The sequence below is a fragment of the Mizuhopecten yessoensis genome, unplaced genomic scaffold (assembly GCF_002113885.1).
Source record: "Mizuhopecten yessoensis strain PY_sf001 unplaced genomic scaffold, ASM211388v2 scaffold6719, whole genome shotgun sequence".
NCBI lineage: Eukaryota > Metazoa > Mollusca > Bivalvia > Pectinida > Pectinidae > Mizuhopecten > Mizuhopecten yessoensis.
In genome coordinates this window covers 433,177-459,860 of record NW_018406690.1, presented here as the reverse complement: position 1 = coordinate 459,860, position 26,684 = coordinate 433,177, and the positions used below count along the sequence as shown (strand labels likewise).

The following is a 26,684-nucleotide window of genomic DNA, read 5'->3' as shown; positions in this document are numbered from 1 at the left end:
CGGACACTCTGTGGAACTCTATAATTTGATCAGTTTAACTTTTGTAATCCGACACCCTGTGGATTTTGACCAGTTGATACAACACCGTGGTCAGATTAAATTTTCTGACTCCCTGTACAGGGGAACAACAGTCTAATGTACCTATGTAATCGGAGACACTGTAGAACAGAAACACATTTATCAGATTAACCTTCTGATCTGACATCCTGCTGGATACAACATATCAGTCAGATAAACCTAATTAATCCGACATCCTAATGTACAACATGCATTGGTCAGATTAAACCTGTCTTATCCGACACCCAATGAAGAACAATACACCTGTCATATTAGAGAGCATATCGGAATACGTTGGTGTTGCCATAACACGCATACGTGGCTTCTCCTCAAGGTTAACGCGTTTTTTTTTACTATATATTAAGTCAGAAAGCTAGATAGGATGTTTATTTATGGGATACACAGGGAAACCTCCCTATTCAACATTTTATATTGAAAATTTGAGATTCTGATTGTTTCAAAGATCCTACTCCCGTATTCAACTATCAACGTGTTTCAATGTTCATCAGTGTATCACACGCCACTTTCGGTGATTATATCATTATCATATCATGTTGGACTGGGACGACATCGTGTGCATTCCGTAGATTACCAAACAGACATTTTAGATGCACATAAGTAATTTGTATTAAAATATGATATATGTTACATTTGTCAAGGAAACACATTATTAATTGAAAATCCCGTGTCTTGAATAAAGCATGCACAACACAATGAAATTGGAAAATGAATATAACGCACAGAATAACATATGAACATTAATTCTATATTTCGCTCTTTATTGCAATAAATAGTACAATAAAAAACTTATCTCCTACAGCGAGTACAAAATTCTGGACATATTTTGAAAAAAAAGTTTTACATTCAGCAAAATATAAACCCTATTTTATAAATAAGATTATGATCTGAATTCTACTCAGTCGAGAGGGTTACTGTGAATAGAATATCAATACACATACCGCACAGGTACTTATAATTGCTCTTGGGTCGTGTCCCCGTCATTGTCTAATCTCCTTCTATGAATCATGTGTGCTTATACACTCTGTGACATTTCAAACGGCCTTTATGTGTTATCGAATTCTTCATTCCATTTTACGAACAGTACTGGTATCGGAAAATGGAACTTTTCCGTTGTATGTAAAAGTAATTGTTTTTATATCAATGGTCATCTCAATGTCATTACACACTGACCTTTGAACACCGCAGATAAAAAACTATGTTATCTTGCTATTAGCGTTGAGGCAATTGACCAAACACATTTTTTCCCCGGCAAAAATGGTGGATCGTTAACTAGGTCACTTTTGGACCAATAACAAATCTCTCTTCAAATGCGCTGGATAGTGACAAACTGATACCAGTGGCTGTATCTCAACGATTGAACACTCTTGTGCCTTGCTTTACGGGTCCCTAATCAAAATAAGGTTTCAAATAAGTACCCAGTGTAGTACCCAAAGCAGTATAAGCAGTGTTGTGGTATGTAGATCAATATTTACTGATGGACAATGAGGTAATTGCATTTTATATTACAACGTACACGAAGTATTTATACAAAAGATTAGCGTACAATTGTAAGGTTAATTCCCATTTACTTTCTAACATTGCTATCAACAATCTAACATTTATCAGATCCTACATACACCGATTAATTTTAATAAAGACACACGAACTGGAATGTTCACATAGGTGTTACTCAACGATCACCGTTGGTAAAATATTAATTTAATATCCTTACTGAAAAGGCAGATTAAAGGTCTCTTTCAATTGTGCAAATATTATCTAAACTGTGAGTATTTCTAGGAGAATTTCAAATGAACTAAGCAAAAGCAATTTGACTTTGTTTTTATGATCAATTGAAACCAAAAGTCATACCAACATGAACCAACCTGGAATGTATCTGACAGTGAATATCTTCACTAAAAGATCGCGATCGTCCTCAAATATTTGGTACATGTATAAGGTTCAAGATCTAGTATTCTGTTTAAAAATATTTTTTTGTTTTCTTTCTTCTTGGTTTTATTGTTTAACAATTTGTCGTTTCTTGACTTTTCTGTGGTACAGACGTTATCTTGCCTTATTACATCATCGATACGCCCACTTTTGCAGAGAGCATAAGTGAGCGTAACCGCTGGGGTATTGAGGATGGATTTAGCAGTTTAGGTCATTCGATACAATATCAATACGGTCTTTTTTTCTGTTGGCGATTGTGTTGAAGAAGTAACTTTAAGACAAAAATCTTTATTTACCAATATTGCTTATATTATTTGAATATTTCAAAAGGCAGCTTTATATAAGTTTCAATTACTTTGAAGTCGAAATACCCCATAAGTAATGACAATCTTGTTACGAAATAACGAAATGATAATATATATAGTATGGGAATGGCACCACTCACTTGTGGTAAGTCATTACTCCAGGGTTAACACTCACTTTCACTCTCTGCACCATTAGAATATGTCATAGCAAAACCGAAGGCTCAGTGTGTGCCACCTTGTGAATGAGACAAGAAGACTAGTTTGATTCTTTGATGTATATCAGAAGAATCTTGCGGTCGCATAACGGTAAAATTGACTTGCTTTGAAGACGGGTGGCGCCCCTCTGTAAGTGTTAAAGGACAGGTATCAGCCAAGCGATTGGTCAGGATTTTTGTTTTAGCATAGACCAAACAAAAATCTAGCAACGTGCCTTCAATTTTGCTATGACATATTCCAGGACTGCAGAGAGCGTAAGTAAACGATACCCCTGGATTATCGAGGATTAAACAAAGATTATTGGCGTAATATGTCATGATTATTAATCTTCATATAAAAACTTATTTGAAGCTCAATGAAGGAACAAAGTATTTTATTTACATTATCTAAGATGTCATCATATTTATGAAGTCCGTTTGTGTATGTAACATTGTAATACAAAGGTAATTGTTGAGAATGTATATTTCCGTCCAACTTCACTGGTTTATCACTCTCAAACCATGGTTAATTATTTTCATATTTTTACACTGTAAATTGACCTCTCACAGCGTAACTTAAAACCCTATATAAACCCTATATATTATCATGCTGTGAGATACTCAAAATGTCCAATTCCTGATTTGATTAATATCAATATGATAATTAATTAATTGAATTCATATCAAACCTAATTTATATTTCCTCCTTGATATCCGATTAAGATATATATATGTATATTTGTTTGTAATAACTTAGTTCACAAAGAAAATAACTGTTATGTAATATAAAACAAAATCGAATCTTTGGAAATAATTGTGAAGCCATTTCGTAACCGATGTTGACGCACACACACAAAATAGTTTATAACAGAAATATAAAACTCGTATTTTCATCGCCAATCGTGGCAGTTGTAGCGAGGTTTTCCTTCACGCTTCCTTTTAAACTTTGTTGATGTACAGTTCATTGGAATTGGAAACAAAAATGTTTTCATTTGCGTTTTAATCTTTATGAGAAAATGGACAAAGGTCAAAAATAAAAGGTAGAAAAAAACTTTAATTCTCTTTCAATTTAAGGAGCAGTTTTTGTCAAAATCAGTTTATAATGGTTTCACAACAATCATTCTTAACAATTTAGAATTATTGAAATAATTTTGTATCCTTGCGATCCTAATCATGACCAAAAACTGTACATTAACCTTACTCTATGTCTGCAAAGTACACGTGCTATAAGTGGGACACCCATGTGATAACTCTTATAGGCGCACCCATTGACCTACACCTAATATGACAAAGTGTGTTATAAAATAATACTTTTTCGAAATGAAAGTTTAAAGAACAAGTAAGTTATCCCGCTTTAAATAGAGATGTGGGAGCAGAATAGGCGGCAGATAATACATTTTCTATCTTTTCTATATTAGTTTTTCAAAATAATTATAATAACTTAATTGAAAAATCAAATATAATTTTGAAAATGTGTTTAATTTTGATTTATATCAAACGTGATTTCTATCATTGAGTTGACACAAAGCTAGTCATATTTGACGTAAAATTGGATATACTACGTCCCTTTATTGTGCATATAATGAGAATTATCTCGAAATAGTTTCAATTCCATCTGATTCTACACAACTCGATGAAACTAGTTTCATAACAATTTTTTATAATGGGAACTCGATTCAAAAGTACGGCAAGCAATCAAAATATATGATTGACAAGTACAACCATTGTTAAAAGCTGTACAATAGACACATTATGTACCGAGCGTGGACATATTCCCTGTCGATATATCACTAACGTACCACCTAGGGTAACGATTTACTTCTCACGTTAACCTCAAATGTCACTCATTTCAACGACAGCCATTGTCTCTCTCACGCTGGAATATCTAAATGTTTGTCTAATCATATCTTCATTATCTCATTGACGAGTGAGAGCATTGTTATCAAATAAATCAATTTCTTTCGAAACAAGTTGATTGTACTCCGTAATAACATTGCTACCTGGAGCATGCGATACACATGGAGTCGGCCATAGTTCCAGCCTGACACTACCTACGTGTGCACTAAGATACCTCCTTTGTTTACACCGGTCGTAGTTCGGAATTAATAACGTTGAAGGAGCATCACATCAAGAAAAATATGTCAAAACGTCACCATAGATGAAAGACGATAGGAAAATGCATTAGGAGACGCATTGGAATTTAAAGAATGAGCTATATAACAACATTAATAGGTATGTATATACGCTCTTCGATCGCTGGGCACTAAATCCTTTCAAAGCAGTATTGGATCAAAAAACCCAGCACGAGCTGTTATTTGCATAAGAGATAGATGCAACGGCAGTGTGATCGTTAAAACTTTCCAGTTGGCTATTATTTCATTTCTCCGATAGTTAGAACACAATGTGCCATCAATGACGAGGGGAGGTAACTCGACCAGTTTGCTTGGTTACCTTGTCGTTGTATTCTGGATCACGTGACCTCAATAGACAAAACGTAGAGGTAGTGTAGATAAGGAGGTTCGCTTGTGAAATTTAAAAGTGCTGTGCGTTTTAATTGATGTATACACACACTCGACATTTAACCACAGGTAAGTTTTCTTGACGATTGTTTTCTACCTAATAATTGTTTTGTGTTTCTGAGCGAAACGACAGTAGTATTTTGTTTCTAATTATGTTTGAGTGATCTTTGATTTGTTGATGACGGCAACTGTAATTATATTTTTTGTGTGTATTATAATCACATATAGTTTAACAGCTACAGCACGAATAGAGTAACTTTGTATGTAGGATACAGCCACAGATTGGTGTAGTATTACAGCAGTACGTTGTAAAACAGGCTGGCTGTCTAAGTCGTTTGTTTGTTGGCTATTGTTGGTGGATTGTTTATCACTATAATGAAACATGAAATGATCGATTTTACGCCTAGTGGTTGTTTGAACACTAACCCCTTTGTCAACAAAAGGAGTCAGAACAGCAATTATGGGGAGAAAACAGGTTATTTAGGTTTCGCTGTACTAAGCATATTGAATCAGTATTGACACTTTGTAACGATTGGGAACAAATTATATATATATATCATAGTATATACCAATAGTAACATGTTAAGTATGAACCACCTATGAAGCATTGGAAGTAGGTATGGCTAAGGTTGGTCTTATTTCAGTCTGTACTCTGACATGTGTTTGGCAAAAGTTTTATTACAATATTTGTCAATTTATCGTTTGTAACACAAAATAAGCCGTCTTGTAAACGAAATAAAGTGTAACCGAATGGTTCGAATTTATTTCATGTAAGGAAGAAATACAGGTACCCCAAAAACAATAAAATAGCAATTGGAAAAGTTTCCACCGGTTAAACTTGGCCATGTATTCTTCCATGGGCGTAAATATAAATGTAGGTATAAGAATACTCCTATATTATACATTGTACAGATCAGTTGGAGTGGGCTCGACACGACATATTTAACACAGGCCGAGTCTGATCAACTTACAATCTTCAGAACAGTAACTCCTTATTCCGGGATAAAATTATTTAAAAAAACCAAATGCATGTTAATTATTAAAGATATTTCTATGTCTTGCGAAATAAACTTTCGACTGTACGATTCCTGTACAGAAACATTATGATTTGATTTTGTCTTGTGAGAGCGTAAAGCTAACAATACACTGACCCACTTGTCAGGTAATTGTATTGTATGGTTGATCGAGGGACAAGAATGAAGGCAATACTATTAATACATGGCTGATAAAGGAGAGCTGTTCAACAATACAGCCTTGAACTGTTTATTTAACTGCTTATCAACATGATTACGTTCAGATAGATCTAAAAGATCGCCCCAAGCTTAAACCTTAGACATGCCCGATTCTTCTACACAAAAAACCACTTCAGCTTTTCAATTTCCACAACATGGCGACGGGGAGCATTCTTTTATTTTGTTAAAACAGACAAATAACATGCTCACATGTATTTTTAAAAACAATATTCGGTTAATGGTAATTTCCTTCAATTCTTGTTTGGGGGACAGGTCAGTGTTATGTTAATAGTGTTATGTTAATACTGTTATAGACTGACGTTACCTACCGTTAACATGGTTTCTAATTGTGGATAGATAACGATCTTATACTTACAGTGTGCTCGTTAATCATCGAATCAATATTCGTTCATATACTCCTACTGTATGTGTAGACATCATGCTCTCAGTGTTGTGTTCGTTATATCGCAAACATCAACATCCAGTGCGCACTGTGAGATATACATAAGTTAAAGTCAATGGTTGAATGCCTTTTTTTTACTCCATGCTCTTAACATGTTTATCAGATTTTTGTTTTGAAAGTTTGTCGTGTCACGCAATACAGGACAGTTTTCGATCTACTTAATTTGTCATTCGATTTCATCTAATAATCGCTGGGAATACGAAATTGGAAGCACCTATTCAAAAATTTAATTTGTCGACCTAGAGAGCCAAACAAAGTATGTCCCCGTTGTTAATTATATAGCTTTTTCTCACATACAAATAATGCCTGTATATGTAACTAAAATTACTGGTTTTTGTCATCTTAATTGGTTTCCTTGATATGTGATATATGTTTGTGTAATACGTGTTGAACCCAATAACGGACAAAATCGTTTGATGGTATACCAAAGTAAATTACAAAAAAATGAATTTCAAGGTTCTGCATTAATAGTTTGGTAGAAAATTAGTGTTATTTAATAGGCCACATAACATACCAGAACCCTCTCCCGTTAAGTTGATAATTGCATAATTATTTTTTTATTTTCCGCCGGAGCATTCATTTATTTAAATGTTTATGCGTTTGGTCATGGACACTGTTCTACCAAATATTGAGAATATTTCCAATACAGTTTATAATAGCTGAACGGATCTTTGTGGACCTAACAACACCATGTGAACATATTCTATACATAGACATTGACTTTACGTATAAAGACAATTAATGTAATGTAATGTGACTGGCCGATAACGACTACTGACTAATCCCATCGAGACAATAGAATACCCAGAGATCATTGATAAAGGCGGCACGGATGGATGGCCTCGATCATCTTATGTTAGTCAGGCAGGTCAACTTAAGGGGTCATGGTGCACTTGACTACCAACCTCCTAGTATACACATTGTTTCGTGTCATTCATGCTGTTATATTCCCGTTATTTACACGAACTGAATCAGTAAAGAGAATTTGTAAGGAGTAGGTTTAAATTGATGAATTTTAATGAAAACGGGTTCATATTAATATACATCTGACAAATATGTGTATTTTGACGAGGAATATGATGGGTTTTTTTATTTTGCAAAAGATCTTACTTGATAATAAAAAGGTCATTCAGAATGAATACTCTATAATGAGTTTCTGTCCAATTTGTGTATTGATAAAAGGAAGGACATCAGCGTATCATGCATTAAAAACGAGTCAGTTGAATACAGCTAAATGAAATGACAGCTATGTGTAGGTCTAAATTCATTTTGAATTGATATGGTTCTTTTCTTATTAACAATAGAAAAAACATTAACAAAATATTCAAAACGTTATCTTAGATCGCATAATGTTTTCATTAATGCGTGCATTTTAATATAAATTTGATGTTCAAAGTCTGCAGTCGTTATCGGTCAGTATATATAACATATAAAACATTTTTTTAGTGAAAATATAGGACATATCCTATATTTTCACCCTTGCTTATAGATAAACATGAAATAGGAATTTAAAAGGGAAGTTTAAAATTCACTTGAATTCTAAATCATGTTTTCTGCCGCTTGCTATATTGTCTGTAATAAGATCGTATATTGGTGTTCCTTTTTACCATTAGAGTTATTTACACTGTCACGTCGAGCCGGCATTATTTATCATAGTGATTACCAAAGCATCGATCAACTCTGTACACAAAGACAACAATACTAACACACGGGCAATCAATACAACTATTTTACTGATTTCATTCTCAACAGCTTGTGTCGCTTCGAGGGGACATTGAGGAAACATACTATGACTGAAGTCTTTTCAGTTATCGTTTGTCAATTAAATTTAAATGCCTAGATATGAAATTCAAGAAAGGAGAATAAACTTGAAACCTCTGCTGAGGTATACAATCGATGGAGTTATTGTGTAGACTTTCGCCAGAAAGGTTGTGTAAACATCGATGCATGGTATTTCCACATTTATTGTAATGCTGATTCAGAACTTGGTTCATTCAATCTAACTGCCTTGAAAGGGTTATTTGCTGCACTTTTGGTTTTGAAAATGTACGCAATTATATGTTTTTTTAATACTTTTTATTACGTAGAAATTTTTAACAGTTGAAGTTAATACGAATAGTAAAAAGACCTTCAAATGTATACTTCTGGTGCGTCTGCAAATACTGTAATAATGAAAGGCATATAAATAGCCAGTGAGACTGCAGGCAAAAAAACGATTAAACACACACTCGAAAGCCTAGCTCATTATCTGTACCGTGCTGTACCCAGACGGTTAGGGATAGGAGCTCACTGAACATAGGTGTCTCTGAAGGGTATCCGGCAGTTGTTTAATTTTGAGGTAAGACTCACTGATATTGTTTCTGATGTTTATAATTTAATAGTAGGTCAAATACTTACATGTAAACAGTAACGACATGGATACATATATAAAGCATGTTTTGGATGTAATTTATCCAGTTATGGATCATATGTTTCACCTGGGTTTTGATGTCTTTCATTCCAAACGTTATATTTTACATTTCATTATCGTACAGCAATGATATGTTTAATTGATAACAAACACGTTTGTAAGTGAACGAGAAAATTCATACTATTTTCGGATTATATCTTTGATTGGCATTAGAATATAAACATGATTTTGTTAATAACTAGGAATTTGAAGAAGGAAACGATGCTGAATATTTAAAAAACTAGTTTATCAATGCAGAATATTACTTATTATACTATATATCATATTGAAACAATGAAAGCGGGTATCCATAGATATATGAAAACTTAAACTTTGTTAAACTATAACGTATCCTCTTTCAGAAATATTGCCTGTGGGAAAATCCATAGAACTAATTCGATGTTCTTGGCGTCTTTGGCTATTTATATAATTTTTGGCTATGTATTTCAACCACCAGCCATAAAATCATAATTTAGTTATTACTTGAAATAAAAATTATTAAGAGCATGTCGACTAAACCTTGTCATACCAGTTATTAACATAATTAACAAAAAGGTTTGGGATAAAAGTTGGATAAAATCATTGTGGATATGTCAGTGTATAGATTAGACCGTGTGATTATAGTCCTTTCACCGCCACTGGGACACCTGTAATTCACGTTCTGTTAAGGCGTATTCAACAAACTTTACATGGCATCAAAACTATAATATACGCATAATTGGCGTGGTGTTTGAAATCGCTTTGGCAATTTGCTTTCATTATCTCAATTGCTTAACGTGCAGGTGTGAATGCCATGCTGTATGCTACCTGTCGACTCAACTTTTACCTGGGCGATATGAACAGTACAGCATTGACATAAGCTAGCCGTGATCAACATTCTATACGTTTAATTTTTTAAACTGTTCGTATAGAATTCCAATATTACGCGATAAGTGTTGTGTGACGGATTTTTTTTTTCAGTTTCAATAAGATAGCTTTAATCAATGGAATCAAGCAAATGTGTTCCTACATCAGATATTGAGACGCTATGACAAACGACGCTGTTACTCTCATTCATAGCAGGTTTCGTCAGAAATTTACATAAAAGTTTTAATGTCTTTATTATATATTATATATTGATAAGTCCGAGTAAGTCTGTAGCTCAAAAGAGTTCCTCAGACAATGTTTATTAACAAATAAAAGAATGGCCTAGTATTAAACATTCGATTCCTTAAAAGAGTCTGCCATTTATTTATCGACCAATATACCTGTGTATACATGCTTGTAAATGTAAACCATGGCATAACTATTTGGTTTTGATTTCCAGTTCAACATTCCGTTCAATTGATTTGTTTACGTTGTTACATGGAATCCAGTCAACTGTATGAAACCCCCGATTTAGAACTGACGTGGTTTGACCATAGCAATACCACTAGAGCAAGTGTTTATCTGATTCCAAATACAAAACTTAACATTATGAATTAAGTCCGCCACACGAAATCATCAAGCCAATGTATATATATTTTCAGTGGATGGTTTAACGTCATTCTGTCTTTACAGAATGTGCTAGAACATACTGTTAAATTTGAAATGTTCGTGGTTGTGAAATATTCGCGTTTTTCGCATTAAGGGTTAATAACCGCGAAATATCATCACGCGAAAATTTATTTTTTAGATCATAGTTTAATGTTTAGATTTCAGAATTATTGCAAGCTGGACATGTTCTACACCGCGATTAGTTTAAAGGGCCACAAAGCGAACATTTCCATTTTAGAATGTTCGACAAACAAAACAGTAGTTTGTCACACACAACAACGTGTGGTTGTCTATATTGTGCTTATACTGGCATTAATACCGCATTTTTTGTTTTTATCTCTAGGAGTTCACAGCACAACACAGCTGGTGTTGCCACTGAAGGACGAAACCAGATCACAACATACTGCTTTCGAATAACAGGAATAAACTGCCTAGACAGGAAACAGCACAACCAGCAAATATGGCGGATAGGAAGTCAGCATCGACGGATGCGGGACAGGTCAAAAAGACGATGAAGCCCGCAACGTCCGGACCAACTATAGTTGGATTGATGGCATCTAAGCGATTAACGAGCAAACTGACGTCAAAGCTCGGTAAAGATCGCAGGTCTTCGTCGATAGCTGCAAGCAACGTCCACATCGAGAAGGAGCCGAGCTATCGGATGGAGCCCAACCTTAAATTCAGCTCAGTTAAGGCCCGACAAATCCTTGAGGATATCCTATCGTCTCGGTTAGAAAGGTATAGATATAATTCTAAATTTGCGAGAAATATGGCAAAAGTGTTAAGTGACGAAATAAAAGACCAGATGAAAGCTCTACATTATGATCGATACAAATATATCTGTGTGGTATACATTGGAGAGGCCAAGGACCAGGCAATGGCGCTCACGAGCAGATGCGCATGGGACAATAAATACGACAATTCAGCAACTTATACGTACCAAGGATCCTACCAAGGGAAAGCCTGGTTTTGTAACGCGTCTGTGTTTGGGGTTTACAGGGAATAGGCCCTACATCACGACAATAGACATCAAAAACAAAATTAAAGAAAACCAACAAGACATGCTGAACAAAATATGTACGTGAAACCAATGAAATGGAAAGTTTGGATAACAGATTACTACGCAAAACCATCAAAAACAGTGAATTCAAACTATCAGAAAGTTTGAAATATCGACTTTAGATCCGTCCGTTTTATGGTTTGAGGCCATGTATGAACTCTACATTGAACTAATGTCAGGAAAGAAGGATACCTCTGTCTTAACAAGTCCTGTATAAACTTTTATTCTCAAGAATCATTTAGATATCATTCATGTTGTTATTACTACGGAGTCGAGGATGCTTTTGCAAATAGTTATGATGTATGGAATTATGTTTAAAAATATTAGAATTTCTCGTTTATTTACGATTAAGATAATTATGTGATAGTTATTTGTCAAAGTAACATATTGATTGCTGGATTAAAGAGGGATGTTTTGTTTGGTGACATTTTGATAGGTTTTATTTCAGGTATTTTTCTGTATATATTTGCTTACTTAATGTCAAGACGGACTCCATCTATCCTCCGTTACCTACTGCATTTATGCCTATGTCTTTATAAAGAAATTGTGATAATATTTTTATTTTGCAAACATTTTCTAAATTTTGTCATCTATACAAGCCATTTGATATTTTATTGTGCGACTTGTTTAAACATTTTCATAGTTGTAAAACATCTCAGTAGATTCCTGTAGATTTCTGTAGAAACCATTCACTTTTAGCTGTCATACATTTTGTACTTTTTAAATAAATCTATTTATACATCTCCCATAAATGGAGCGTTTTGCTTTCAAAAAATGTGCATTTTAAGTCCCTAGAAACCAACACGGCCAAGTAGTTATTGTAGAAGTGAAGCTGATCGCAATTGACATTAAAGCAGTCCTACCAGACGATTATGCGTTTTGACATTCAACATAAACAAAAATAACTGCTTTGAGATTTGATCTCCTTAGAAATTATGTGAGCACAGAATCGCGTTTTACGAATCTATGTCGATTAAAAAAGTCAGTAAGTCAGTAAAAAAAGTCAACTTTGCATCATACTCCTAGATTTGACATGAATAGTCATGACAAGTGTCGCATGATTTAAGTTGCATTTCCTTTTTATTTGGTGTCTTCTCGGTTAATGCTCAAGCTTGCATGTCTACATGAGGTCTGATTTTGACTCAGTGTGCTAACTTGTTGGTGTATACATATCATACATTTCACTGTGTCTTGATAAAGGAGCGGATCGCTCCGAAAACTTGTCCACACAGTTGGAATTACTTCTTTGCCCCATATTTTATATATTATATATATATATTTATAAATATATATATTCTACTTAGAATAATTTAGTCCAGTCACCACACTAAACTAAGCTTCGTTTGACCCATCTTAGAGCGTGAGGTGCTTGAAATAATGTAGCTTTCTTCAGGAATTTTCATCATTAGATTGTCATATGGTGATATGTTAGGTTTTGTGTACGATATTATACAGTATATTTGCTTTATATAAAAGTTAAACACTGGTCATCTGTTCTTTAAGCTTGCACGACCCCGTCTAAGGAAAACATACCAGTAACCCAGTTAAAACTCCTGACTTCTTGTCTGTGTAATTGAGATTTTAGATATCTCAATACACATAAAGAAGACACTGTAGTACGGCACAGGAATATGCTTAGTAATCAAATAGATGAGTACACATTGATTATAAACACAAACAAGACAACACGAACTAGCTAATTAAATTATACACATGGAACCATTAAGATTGCCGGTTATAAATCACGAGAACAAACGACATGATTGCTAGTATGTAATTGGTATAGCCCGTGCTTTGGACCACTTACACAGCAAACCATTGTACAAGGTACATGCTGATCAATTCATACACAGTGCCCTTTATTCTTATCAATCGTTTATAATTTTTAGTTTGGTTATTCAAAATTTGATTTTAGTCTCAATTAAAGTCTCTTTTTTTTTTATATTTTATTTGTATTTTTATATTTCTAACTAAACAATATCCCAAATCTTCGTTTTACATCTTTTGGTTTCAGTTTCGACAAGTCGTAAACATAAAGACCAATTATATTAACAATCCAGTAATCACAAGGAAATAGGACATTAAAGAAGAAACAATATAAATGCATATTTGTGTGTTATAGTTATCTCTCTTGTTAAATAACCCATTTATAACAGTAATTTTATGTTACAGTTATCTCCCTTGTTAAATAACCTATTTATAATAGTAATTTTATGTTACAGTTATCTCCCTTGTTAGATAACCCATTTATAACAGTAATTTTATGCTAGAGTTAACTCCCTTGTTGAATAACCCATTTATAACAGTAATTTTATTTTACAGTTATTTCCCTTGATGAATAATAATGTCGTTGGTGATATCAATGCAGGTTTTTTGGCTAATATTAAAGATATTTTCAAATATTTTTATCAAGTCGAAATAACCTCGAAAACTACTATTGGGATTTCTTTTTGTGGAACATTTTGGATTGGTGGTGAATGTCACAATAATGTTACATATAGTCTTAAGTGATGAGGTATTCCTATGAACAACACTTAAATCTATTGACATATTGTTTTGCTATTATTCTGTGATTATTACTACATAGTCATATTTTAGGAAGAACAGCATAATAATCAACTTCGACAAAAATACAATACTGATTTCATAGTTTTCAGAAAATGGATTGAATTATACTTTGTAAAAAAAATCGACTTTTCGAAAAAAAATCGGAACATCAATTAAAAAGAATTAATTTGAAATTGTTAGTTTAGATGAAATTCAAACATGCTCAAACGAGAAAACAAAATCCATGCGTTTTTCAGCTGTGTAATAGAGGTAAATACTGTATAAAAAAAATCCTATTGAAAAAAATGCATGGCATATTTCGCGAGAAGTAGAAAAAACACTATTTCCGACAATACATATGTTATTAACTAAATAGTTTTATAAGAGGTCCACTTGACACTCAATAGGTTTTTGCCACTCACCTTATTAAATAAGAACGAACAAAAAACACGATGTCATACTTATTTTTTTATCACATTTCACACCGAAATACCATTATTGACATACCTATTTAATTTGTTTTTTCTTTTCTACTCGACGGATTTAGACATTTACGGGAGAGTACATGGGTTTTATTTAAATGTCGTAGCATGTTGTCAAATTCCAAGGCATTATTTAAGTATTTATATATAAATTATGTAATGAAAATCTGATCTGTACTGCATACTCGACTGAATAACTTACGACATTAATGGTTTAATCAATTGTAAATTAAAAAAATATAATATGTTGTCATAAGATAATTATGGATTATCAACGTCTCAAGTAAGAAACTTGTTCTACTCAAATCACAAGGTAAGCTTTTCAGGTGAACATTTGGGGTCGTTTAGGTCGGTTATATCTTTAACATAATTTATACTTGGGTGGCGAATTACACTAACTTTAGTGTGAAAGTGTATATATATCAATGAAAAAGGGTTATCATGACTTGAAGAGAATAATATTTGTTGATGGTTATAGGTCGCAATAATCGTTTATACGAAACATGTGTAAAAAGTTATGTTTGATTGTAATATATTCAGTTCACGTGGTTAGCTACCAAAAAGTGTATGTCATAACCGTTACCAGCACAAGCTTTTAATCACTCCACCTTAAGTCATTTACATTTTACACTCATTAGTAACATATCACACAACTAATAACCGTAATTGAAAAGGCATCAAAGCGAGATGGCTGGGGTACTTAGTGCGATCACAAAGACAAGCACACCTCTCAGAAGTCATTTAAATAAGCGCACAAATCTACAAGTAATAAGAACAACACTAAAATAACACATCTCTTTCTCATTTATACGAGGCTCACGCTGCTAGAGATGTCATTTTAAGCAACATAAAAAGGCTTTAAACGGGAATACTAATGGACCGAGATGTATATCACCTGTCTACATGTTCGAGCGATGCTTCGATCACTCGTCAATGTTTATAAAGACACTTCAAACCGCCTTATCAGAGTCTAAAATTACTCGTGCTGTTTACTTTTGTACAGTTGGTCGTGTGTGTAAAGGGATGATTACGGGTACCAAGGTTCTAGTGTAGTGGGCTGACATTTGATATCAAACGAGGGTCGAGTATGTTCCGTTAATAACGATGTTTGTTGAGTTAACCGACTCTTGTAAATAATATTTCGCTACTGTGAATGGGCTTGTAGTAATACCTGATAAACGTGCTTTGAAGTATTAGAACATGCTAAGGCAGAAGTTTCAAATTAGGGAATTAGATTTAGCTAAAAGAAATGTCGACCAAAAGTAATACACACGAAGAATAAGATCATAACGAATATGACACGTGTTTATGAAATTTATTTACCTTGTACACAAACATTAACATGCGTTCACTACAATATCAAATATTGAAATATTTGAAGTGATGGTTCTAGTACAGTATTTATACAATACATTTACTGTAGTACATGTATACAAATAAATATATTACTAGTATATATCAAGTGTTCAATACAGAAGAACACTGTACTTTTGTGCATGCATACATACACATAGTTTTGCACATACGTAGATAATTTCGTCATTAAATTTACAAACATTTTGTTTCTCTTTAAAGAAAAATCACCATACCAGAGCGACACATTTGATATCATCTATTGTCATATTCCTTCTTTGCGTATTGCAGAGTTATCTTCTCTTGTGAGCAGGTATTGATTGTTACGTCACTTGTTTGTGAGAGTAACGTCATCAATTTTTGAGAAAACGACGTAATTTTCTCTCACAAACCAATGACGTAACAATCAATACTGCTCCCAAGAGAAGATAACTCCGCAAAACCCAAAGACGGAATATAGTATCACCGATGAATCCCAGAAGGACGGGAACGTAACAGCTGTGTGGTGCAATATGTAGTTCACTTTTGACATACTGTATTTATTACCAAATGGTATAAGTACATTCACACGTGTGTGTCTTACATCTATTACCATAGCAATATGTATCCTCGATACTCCAGGGTTTCGCTCACTTTCGCTCTCTGTACCCCTGGAACATGTCAAGACAAAATCGAAGTATCGGTGTGCACCGCCTTGTTGATGAAACGAGAAGACTAGTTTGATCCTCTGACGTCAACAAAAGAATCTGTCGGTCGCGTAACGGTAAAATTGACTGCCTTTGAAATCGAGTAGCTCCTCTGAAATCTTCAATGGACGGGTATCAGCCTTGAAATTGATCAGATTTTCTTTACCTGAGACCAATCCAATAGCTAGCCGTGTGCCTTCATTTTTGCTATGACATATTCCGAGGGTTTAGAGGGCGAAAGTGAGCGTAACCTATGGAGTATCGAAGATGAGCTGTTTGAAATCAAATTGGAAAAGTTGCGTGATTCAACTGCCGTGCAAGGAACAACTCCAATTCAATCAGTAACATTTATTATTCCGTGCGCAACAAATATTTCATTCTGACAAACTTTATTATTACTCTAATATTGATGTTTCTGATTCATAACGTGATAAGTCCTTCTCCTACTTTGTCTTTACTGTTTGAAAAATACGCAAAAATACTCACTTTCAAATAAAAGGTATCGGTTGAAGTTGAAAAGTTGATAAAGTTTCTTTTGAATATGGACGGATGGGGTCAGTGTAGTTAAATTTTAACCTTGTTGATACTCATACTTCAATTTCTTGTGCCAAATGTACAAAACAATGTAGGGTTGGTTGATGGGGGAATCAAATGCAAATCGGCATGAAATTGCTATAAAAAATCATATAATTCAATCAAAGTTAAAGTTCGCTGCACTTATGCTTTGAAATACACTGATGCTATAAGATAACTTTGCGGCTAAATCTGACTACAACATTCTCATAGCTCCATACTACAATGGTATGGTTGCAATTGGCTTTCGTAATTGTTGTAATTTTAATAAAAGAAAAGATAAAAAGATAACTTTGCGTTAAGTATGATACAATATTGCGTCAATGTAATATGTATATGCAACCATCATTTTGCAATTAATAACAAAAAAAAACATGATGAAATTTCCTTCAAGTCGACTTAATTTGTTTTTCAGGTCATATTAAAATCTTGATCGATGCTAAAATACGTCTACACAGTCCTAACATTAACTGATCATTGTAAATGCCTTACTTAATTACAACATTGAGGAAGAAATAAACAACGCAAAAGTACATGTGAAGTGCCAACATTCATAGTGTTTGTAGGTTGTAATGTATACAGATTGTCTAACCAGAGTGTTGATAACCTCGTTTATAGAACCTGTGAACGCATATAGAATAACTTCCTTCACATTACCTTATCACAGATCGAATTTACGTAGTAAATGAGCATATTACACAATGACGTCACTATTCATTGTAGACACCGTATACTGTCGCCGTGGCGTAAATGGCGTTAGTTTTATAAGTGCAAGTGGCAAAATTGTCGACTTCGTCATCCCACGCGCACCGACTGGAGATCTGAACACCCTGGTCCTTGTTCTCGCCGATAAAAACAATCACAATTATCTTGTACCGGTCAAACTTTAGTGTCTTCACCCGATCCTTGATTTCCTCTGTAATAAGGCGACTGATATTTGAACAGAGACGTGGGTTGTATTTAAGTTCGGCAAGTCGATCTTCTAGCACCATGTTAGCGATCTTCTCGACCTTGGAGGAATTAAATTTTAGTGATTCTTTCGGTTCCATGCGGTACGAAGGCTCCTTCTGGATAGTAAGACCGGACATGCGCGAGTTTAGAAGGCTCCTTGTACGACCGGCGAGAATTCGGGACGTTAGCCGTTTTGCTAAACGTTTGGAAGCCAATAATCCTACAAACGATGGACCAGATCTCTCGGAGAAAACCGGTACATCCTTTTGTTTCTCAGAAATGGTGCTTATCTGCCTCTTCAGCAGGTAAGAACTGTTTGACTTGAGAAGAGGTGCAGTTTTTGCTTTTTCTCCCATCTTTGGTGGGAGGTTTGAAGTCGATACAGATCGGGTTGCTGGTCTTATATCCATAGTTACCAAGAAAATCTATCACAAATAAGAATAATAACGAAATCCGGAGCAACACAGCACGGTCTTAACCAGAATAGTTCCTGTATATGTACAAATTTTGAAATAATCCACAAAACAATTCAATATTTTTCACATAACTGTAGCTTCACAAAATACCACAGTTTTGAGTTCTTCCTGAATCAAAACGTACTTTTACTGAAATGTCTAGTTCATTTCTCACGGTCTGTGGGGACATTAAGCACGTAAGTTTTAGAATTCCACCGAAGCTAAACATGTAAGTGTATTCACCGCTTCTAATCCCATCGATTAAGTGTCCAACAGGTATGCAGCCGCCGGAATTCCTGGACGGATTGTCCTATGTCATAAACAGGTAATAGTATTTTGTTCTTGGGGTGAAATCAATACGTGATGCTTCCTGTCTCCAAGTCGGTGCTCACATTAAATTGGTTCCCTTGCCTCAGTCAATATTTGTAGGAGAAAGTCGATTAGTCACATCCTCCTCCTGCCGTGCCTTATATGAACTACAAGTTGTTGAGGGTGACTGAAATTCCCATCGACCCATGACGTCAAAGCAGATTTATAACTGTGCGTCCATTATTTTTCCTCTCGTGTGAACATCTGAAAGTAGAAATTAAATTTAAAATACAACACTATCAATCGTATCGAAATGCCAATTGGTGAGGAGGGTCGAGACAAAAACGAACATGACAAATACATGCTATTTGTAGAACACATTTTCAATTAGCTAATAAAATTAATTGCCTGGCATTTAGTTAACGAGTCTGACGCATGTTCATTTCCTTTCGTAAATAACTCTCCTCTGTAATATGAATATCTAGAATAGTAATGAGCTGCCCAAAAGTAAAGATAACTTATTGGTTGTTTAGCAGTATGATCAAAGTGAAATTGCCTATATTCTAACACGATACAGCATGTTCAATCTCCAATTCTTAAATGTGAAGTCCAATATCCACCACTTGGTGAAGATATCCAGCACAGTGAACAATGATTCGAGTTGCCCAATATATATATATATATTGTTATACATATAAAACCAATTGCATATGTTTTATCCCGATTTGTAACACCGCTAGCCTGAGTTAAATATTCCAGTGAGCAATAATGTACAGGTGACGGTTGATACACCACTCCGACACGTATCGTATATCAGAGGAGAATAAACAAGTACCTATATACGCTCTTGACTTGACCGGTATATGTACTTAGCAGCAAAACATCGCTTTTAATATAAATAATTTCGCTCTGCCTGTCATGTTTCTTATATCTAAGGTTTTAAAGTTATCTATTCGATCTAAAGTAAATTAATATTACTTTATTAAGTGATTTGAAAATGAGCGTTTATCTCTTGACTCTTTGAAATAGACAAACACTTAAGGCTCATATCATGTATATTAAACATCAATTTGACACACTCTTGCTAAATAGCAGGGCATTATCCTATCACAACGTCAAAACAGAATTTCAATCTTTACTTTTTTCCAGTAATACATAAATCTTATCTCCACTTCAATATTTAAGGCAATAAAGAATACCATAAACCCGCGAATATGGGTTACAGAATCAAATTGTCCTTTAAAACACTGAAACCTTAACAAATATATTTTAAATCTAGATCTTTTATGGATTTGCATGAATACGTGTTACAGTTTTCTAATTACATTTAAAAACAAATTCAATGTGTATTTGATTCAAAACCAGATCCAACATGCTTTTTTTTTTATAAAACATACATAATTTCTGCTGTTCTTAAAAGGTATGATAGATAATGTCTTTTAATTACAAGATGAACGTAAGACAAGCATAATTGACTATACATTGTACCTTTAATTTTTTTTTATATTGCATCAAACAGCTGTTCTTCCTTAGAGGAATCACCGGTCATGTTAGGCGCCAAAAAATGAAAATCCAACATGGTCTACACTACTGTTTAAACATTAAAAATACTTACGTTTTGTTAGTGGTAGTTTTATCAACCAGCCCACTTTGCCCTGAACGCATTACCTAGCAGAAAAGATGTCAACTGATGTCATACAGCATGTTGTGCTCTCTCCAATCCCATCGATAGACATAATAAATTCGTATGTTTTCCTGTGAAGTGAACACTTACCACAGGGATAGAATCGAAGCACGTTGTTTAATGACACATCTCTTGTTTTCCTTGCCCTAAACAGACAGACGACTAACCTTATGCATAACACCGACAATGAATTTTTGTTTTCCTGTTGAATATTATACATAAATTGCACGAGTATAGCATAGTGCTTATGTGTATCACGAGTGCGTTGCACGTGTGAAATATTGGTATTATCTGACATGCGAGTCAAATATATATGGTATAAATAGGGAAAAAATCTTTTTTTCTTCTAATATTACATTTTCGAACTAACTGAAATAACGAAATTATAACTGCATCAAAACTGTTTTTTATGTAATAGCGCAATCATTGGCGCTATATTCTAATGATGCCACGCTTGACAACAAGGCTGTGCGTTATTTTGAATCGGATATACAACACAATTTCACCGTTATGTTCAAATACCTAGTAAACTGTACTTACATAAAGGATATCCATTGTGAAAATTAATAAATATTATTTGTATGTAGCAAATATATATCAAAGTTACTTGCTTTACTGTAGTTCTGTATTTGAATAGCAAGTCTGCGGCTTTGAATGAAATGAATAGAAAGTACTGTTCTGATTGGTCAATACCAAAAGGGGATGTTTTCACACCGTGACAAATTTCCTTGTATATGTCCGAAAGATTTCAGTTCTTTCAAGTTGATAAAATTCGTTATGTCATTGGCAAAAATGTAATAAAATTAAATCCGGCGATCAATGATATTAGTTCTTTGTAGTTTTACATGGGTATATCAAAAGATGTCTCTTAAATTCCAGACAGCCATTCTCAAATTTAACAGATACAGATGAAGAGAAACCAACAGTACCCATATGTAAGAAAGCAATAAAACTTTTTAGAAAAAAAACACTGTTTACATCTAGTTAATTCTCTGGTAAGGTAGAACATGAAAGAACAAACTAATTAAGATAAGTTGATAAATATCAATAGAATTTTCATTACGTAATGTTCATGTCATCTTATTTGCATATGTCGCCTTCATTCCAGTAAGACTAGTGTAAATGACATATTGAGTTATTATTGGACATCTAATACGGAAATGTTATAATTGGATATGTAATACGGAAACACAAATTAGAAGCGAAAACATAATCAAGTTCTAAGTCAAAATCGATTGAAAAAGGACCAAATTTAAACAAGGGAAATATTCACATTGCGACTCTGAGTAAGGAGAAGAAGACCATGATGTTCCGTAAGGGTAAATGTTTTTGATTTATCGACTACACATGCCATTTAAATCTAGGTAAACTTAAGCAACATCACGTTTTCAAATAAAGTGGAAACCTGAGATAACGAACCCACAAGGTACACTAATAAGCACAAGTTGACGAATTATTTCCCAATGATATCGTGAGAGCGTCCTTTAGACTAAGTCTTCATCTAGTTAGTTTCATCGTTAATTTAGCTTTTCTTCATAGTAACATCCCTGCTTCCACCACCAAAGGTGTTCACATGTCACAGTTGATTCGATACTCCAGAGCTTGCTCCGAATATCACGACTTCCCTGATAGATGTCGACTGCTGACAGACAAATTTAGTTTTGATGCAGATTGATTAAAGACTATCGGCAAAATTTTGATCTCTCAGGGAAAGATTTTATTTCTTTTTGTGATATGAAGGTTGACGATTTTGATTATGCTCATTCGAGTGTCTTGTCTCTCGCGAAAATCGTGATCTTCAGAGGTGGGCCGTGGGTGTACAGAGTCGACTTAGACATGTAAACTACATTCGTATAAGACATTGCATTTCCTAATGAGTATCTCAATAAATGTCTTATATAAAAATCAATTACACAAGGTATGCTATATATTTATGAAAATATCTTTAATTGAATGAGATATCGTATTTAATGTATAAGATACAATCTTTTTTTGCTAATACATGTAATTGTCAGTACGGTTTACAGAAATAATTATCATGTTCTACTACGTGTCACGTGGGCGTCATGCCACTACGTTAAAGGGAACGGTATGTATATAAAACATAGCAAATTAATACAAATAAGACTCATAAAAACTATAACTTATAAATTTCTTTTTTAATTATCACAGTTACAATACAATTCAGTAACCCTGCGTAGGAAGTATAGCTTTATATCGTCAATACATGTCAATGGCGTTTCAGGGAAATAGTTGGAGCATTCATGCATGCATAATTCATTGTATTTAAGGACTGAGTGTACCTGATAATGAAAAGGAATCCATTAATTAGTCAGAGTATTATATTTTTATAATTATCAAAGTGTGCCTTAAACCAGAACTGAAATTAATGTCTATATATATTTATTTCTTCCATTTAAAAATATTTCGTTTATACTAAAGTATACTAAAAAAGCGTATTCTGATAACCATCCACCATCTGAGATGTAAGCGTCTGATATCATAAAAAGCATATACGCCGTCTCTTTGATCGCTGGTCATTTACATATTTCCTTATATGTTCTTTGTCATTTTGTGAACGTTAAATTACTCCAGCTTGACTTAAAATTGCATAACGAAAGCTGTCAAAGAAGCAGAAGACGCGTAACCCTCCAGTAACCTGGTCTTATTATCTTTGTAATGTTACTCTTATTCTTTATGTCTCCATTGCTATCTTTCCTTTGATCACATTGTATCGTAGTTCGATCAATTTTGAGGTCGAATTAGGGTTTTTGTGCCCATTTCGCAAGTCTTTTTAAAGACATCACTAAAGTCGCTTTATTCAATCATTGATCAGGAACAGAACACTCACCAGAGAAATTCACCTGTTTGTCCTTAATCAAGTTATTAATTAACAGAGCGGAAAATAGATGATAGGTAGACAAGTAAATGGTCGTATACAACTGATGAAATTTCAACCGGAATACCAAGGTATAAGGTAGTGTACTTTACTAAGTGCCTAACGCCATGTCTAGTATAATTATCTGCAGGATTTAGTGGAGATCATTACCCACCTGATGATACCTGCCTGCACAGAAACCCACCAGAAAATGGAAAGATCATCCGCGTCACATAGACACCACCGTGAAAGTTCACAAGAAGTCTACTGAGAATGAACCATTCAGATTAAAGTGGACTAATGTTCAGTGGAAGAGGTTACTATGATAAACTATTTAGAATGAACAAGTGTGTGTCGACATATAGTAAGGTTTTCAAAGCACATTCACGTCGCAGTGAATAAAGTTAACAGAAAACAACCATTAGACACTTGTATGGACCCAATAACTGAAGTCATCCAAAACAAGGCCTAAAACGTTATGTTTATCAATTTCTCTACCTACGCTATTTGTGACCTACCGTAAACCAATTAGCAATTTTCACGAAAGCACTCTCCTTATTAAATGTATAAAAAAACTTCTAAAAAATGTTAAGTAAATTGTATTATCTACCTACCTTCACCCAGTTTTTCAGACTTGTAAAAGGAAACAAACACATTTTGTTTGTTTAGGCTAACAACAAAATATCGTACAGAAAAGAGCAAACATGCTGCTGCCGGTATGAACGTCAGGGTTACCTCAAAACATACACAGAAATGACTTGATCAGATGGAACAATTAATATTTGAAGTGGATTGTAAGACAAGAGGCATTATATTATAAAATCCTAGAGGACGATGTTTTACTCATTATCATTTCCGATTAATATATTACGTTTAACCTTAAAATATTCATTTCATTTTCATTTTACCATACATTTTTATAAAAGAATGATCGTATTCAAAGTGTTATTTACTAGGACGTAGGTAAATATGTAATTTGAGGTATGGTCATTTTACAACATAACTTAACCCTGCTCCCTTTTAGCGGATCCCGCCTCGAGAACAAATAAGCAACTTATATAATAATTGCAACACAGATGCTTGCTCTGATCTAGTAAAGCATCGTCGAGAGCTCTGCGTAGAGGTGTCATCATAATCTTCTTCCGTACAGAATTCATTGATTTCAACTGGCTCACCTCTTTTGTCTGCATCATTTTCGTCTTCCTCGCTCTCACCTGCTCCTTTTCCCACCTCATCCCTTGAAGGTCCACTTCTACTGAGGGTGTTATCTATCAGTTCCGACACCGTGGTCGCTTCCTGCTGTCGACCGTGCATTTGATAGTATACGTCCGCTGTTGAGGCACGGTGAGTCATATGTGAGACTAAAGCTTCCTGTGCCTAAGGCGTTAACTAGCGAACCTCTGTTACAGCCAATTTTCGGATTTAAGTCGCTGCAATTGTTCCCATTTTCCAGATGACGTTTATAGCTGCAGTAAAAGTGGATGATAGGTCGGTTCTAGGTGCTGAAACATTTGTCAAAGACCAGTTCAAAAACACCGGTGATGTAAAGGCGTCCAGTTCATGTATTAACCCTGGCATCATTACGCCTCACGTTTAGGTACCTGTACAAGTCCTATGACAAGCCAATCAGAACTGGTGTCCTGTAACCTGTTTTTGTTGTCGTAGACACTGATAACGTAACGGTTACCTTGATGCGTTGCGAACTTGACGGACTTAAATGCCATTGCAGTTAAGGGCCCCGCCCTCTGAGCATTCTGAAACTGGATTTGGAGCACAAGATACTGTATAACACGAATTGTTCGTGGATACTTTCCTTCGTGGTTTGAAGCCAGTCAGATGGTCTGTGGTAAAAACCTTCGAGGATATCCGTTATTAACAAACAGTAGACACGTATATCATTCAAATTCGTTGTATTTATTTTCGTGGTTCAATAGTAACCACGGAAACCACGAATGTTTATACACAACGAACATTTCATGTTATACAGTAGTTTCTCATTAACGTAACTGACGTCATCTCTCCTAATTTGATGTCATAGTACATATTTGCGAGGTCAACAGTGCTGGAGGAATTGAATGCCTCTATGTCCTTGATGTTGACAGACTTGTTGATATCGATAACCTGTCTTTTAACAATCCTTTTCCTTGTAATCCTAGACAATGCCGTTGACCATCTTTCCGAAGCGACTTTTAGCCGATTGCCATTTGATGATATACCCGTTATTATTAAGATAGAGGTAAATTCCTTCAATGAACCAATGTATGATTTCACAGTTCCAGGTAATCGCACTTCCCTAAATCCTTCCAGCCATTCTTTCTGTATCACTTCAGGAACAATATAACCTTCCAGTGTATATGTTTCAATTGCTGGACATGCTGTTTTGTGACCTCGGTTGTTTTGTATCTGTTCGCAGATGTAAGATGATCCAGAAACTCCTTCAACATCTGTTGTCTCTCTGTCATTATCTCAGATTCTGCAAGGGAAGAGGAAGGGGTAGAGGGATACGTAATAGCCCCAGTTCCATCACAGACATGATCTGTATCTGCTTCTTCTACTCTTATATATTGTTGTGTCTTGGTCTGGATTACAATTTTGTTCGAATCTTCTCTCGACATCCGATGCACGCCTTGCGAATGCCTGTTCAGACGTTTCATTACGGCTGAGCATCCTGAGATTGGACAAGACTTGTGCTTTCTGCCCGTAATGGAGTGCACATTCCGATTAAGGCCTGCAATGGTCATTGCTTTTGTTCGAGGAGCTACTTGGTGAGCATGGCGCATGTGCAGAATTTGAGTGGCGCAAAATTTCAATGATGAATAAAAAAAACTTATCCGTACATGCGTTCCTGTAGTATCCATGTATTCACTTTTATCGAGAAAAAATTTAGAAAATGTGTCAAATCTCCAGAATAATGGCATATATTTCCACAGAATAAATCACAACTGACCATGAGCACAAAGCCAACAAGGGTGACTAGGGTTGGAAAATAGCATGCATACATGTAGCTTCATGAATTATTGTAAAA

General features: G+C 34.6%; 2 protein-coding genes across 4 annotated transcripts; one reads left to right on the top strand and one right to left on the bottom strand.

Moving 5' to 3' along the window:
• Positions 1-4,314: 4,314 nt before the first annotated feature.
• On the top strand, positions 4,315-12,493 carry LOC110452555 (tctex1 domain-containing protein 1-like). Of its 3 annotated transcripts, none has more exons than XM_021501165.1 (2): positions 4,315-4,735; positions 11,025-12,493. In XM_021501165.1, the coding sequence occupies exon 2, from the start codon at positions 11,142-11,144 to the stop codon at positions 11,685-11,687; it is 546 nt and encodes a 181-aa protein (XP_021356840.1). In that variant the 5' UTR covers positions 4,315-4,735; positions 11,025-11,141; the 3' UTR covers positions 11,688-12,493. The 3 variants fall into 3 exon arrangements, with proteins under 3 accessions (XP_021356840.1, XP_021356838.1, XP_021356839.1); XM_021501163.1 differs by lacking the exon at positions 4,315-4,735 and adding an exon at positions 4,845-5,091; XM_021501164.1 differs by lacking the exon at positions 4,315-4,735 and adding an exon at positions 8,953-9,055.
• Positions 12,494-16,543: 4,050 nt separating this feature from the next.
• LOC110452498 (tctex1 domain-containing protein 1-like) lies at positions 16,544-19,309 on the bottom strand. Its single transcript, XM_021501058.1, has one exon. The coding sequence runs from the start codon at positions 18,741-18,743 to the stop codon at positions 18,093-18,095; it is 651 nt and encodes a 216-aa protein (XP_021356733.1). The 5' UTR covers positions 18,744-19,309; the 3' UTR covers positions 16,544-18,092.
• Between the last annotated feature and the right edge of the window lie 7,375 nt (positions 19,310-26,684).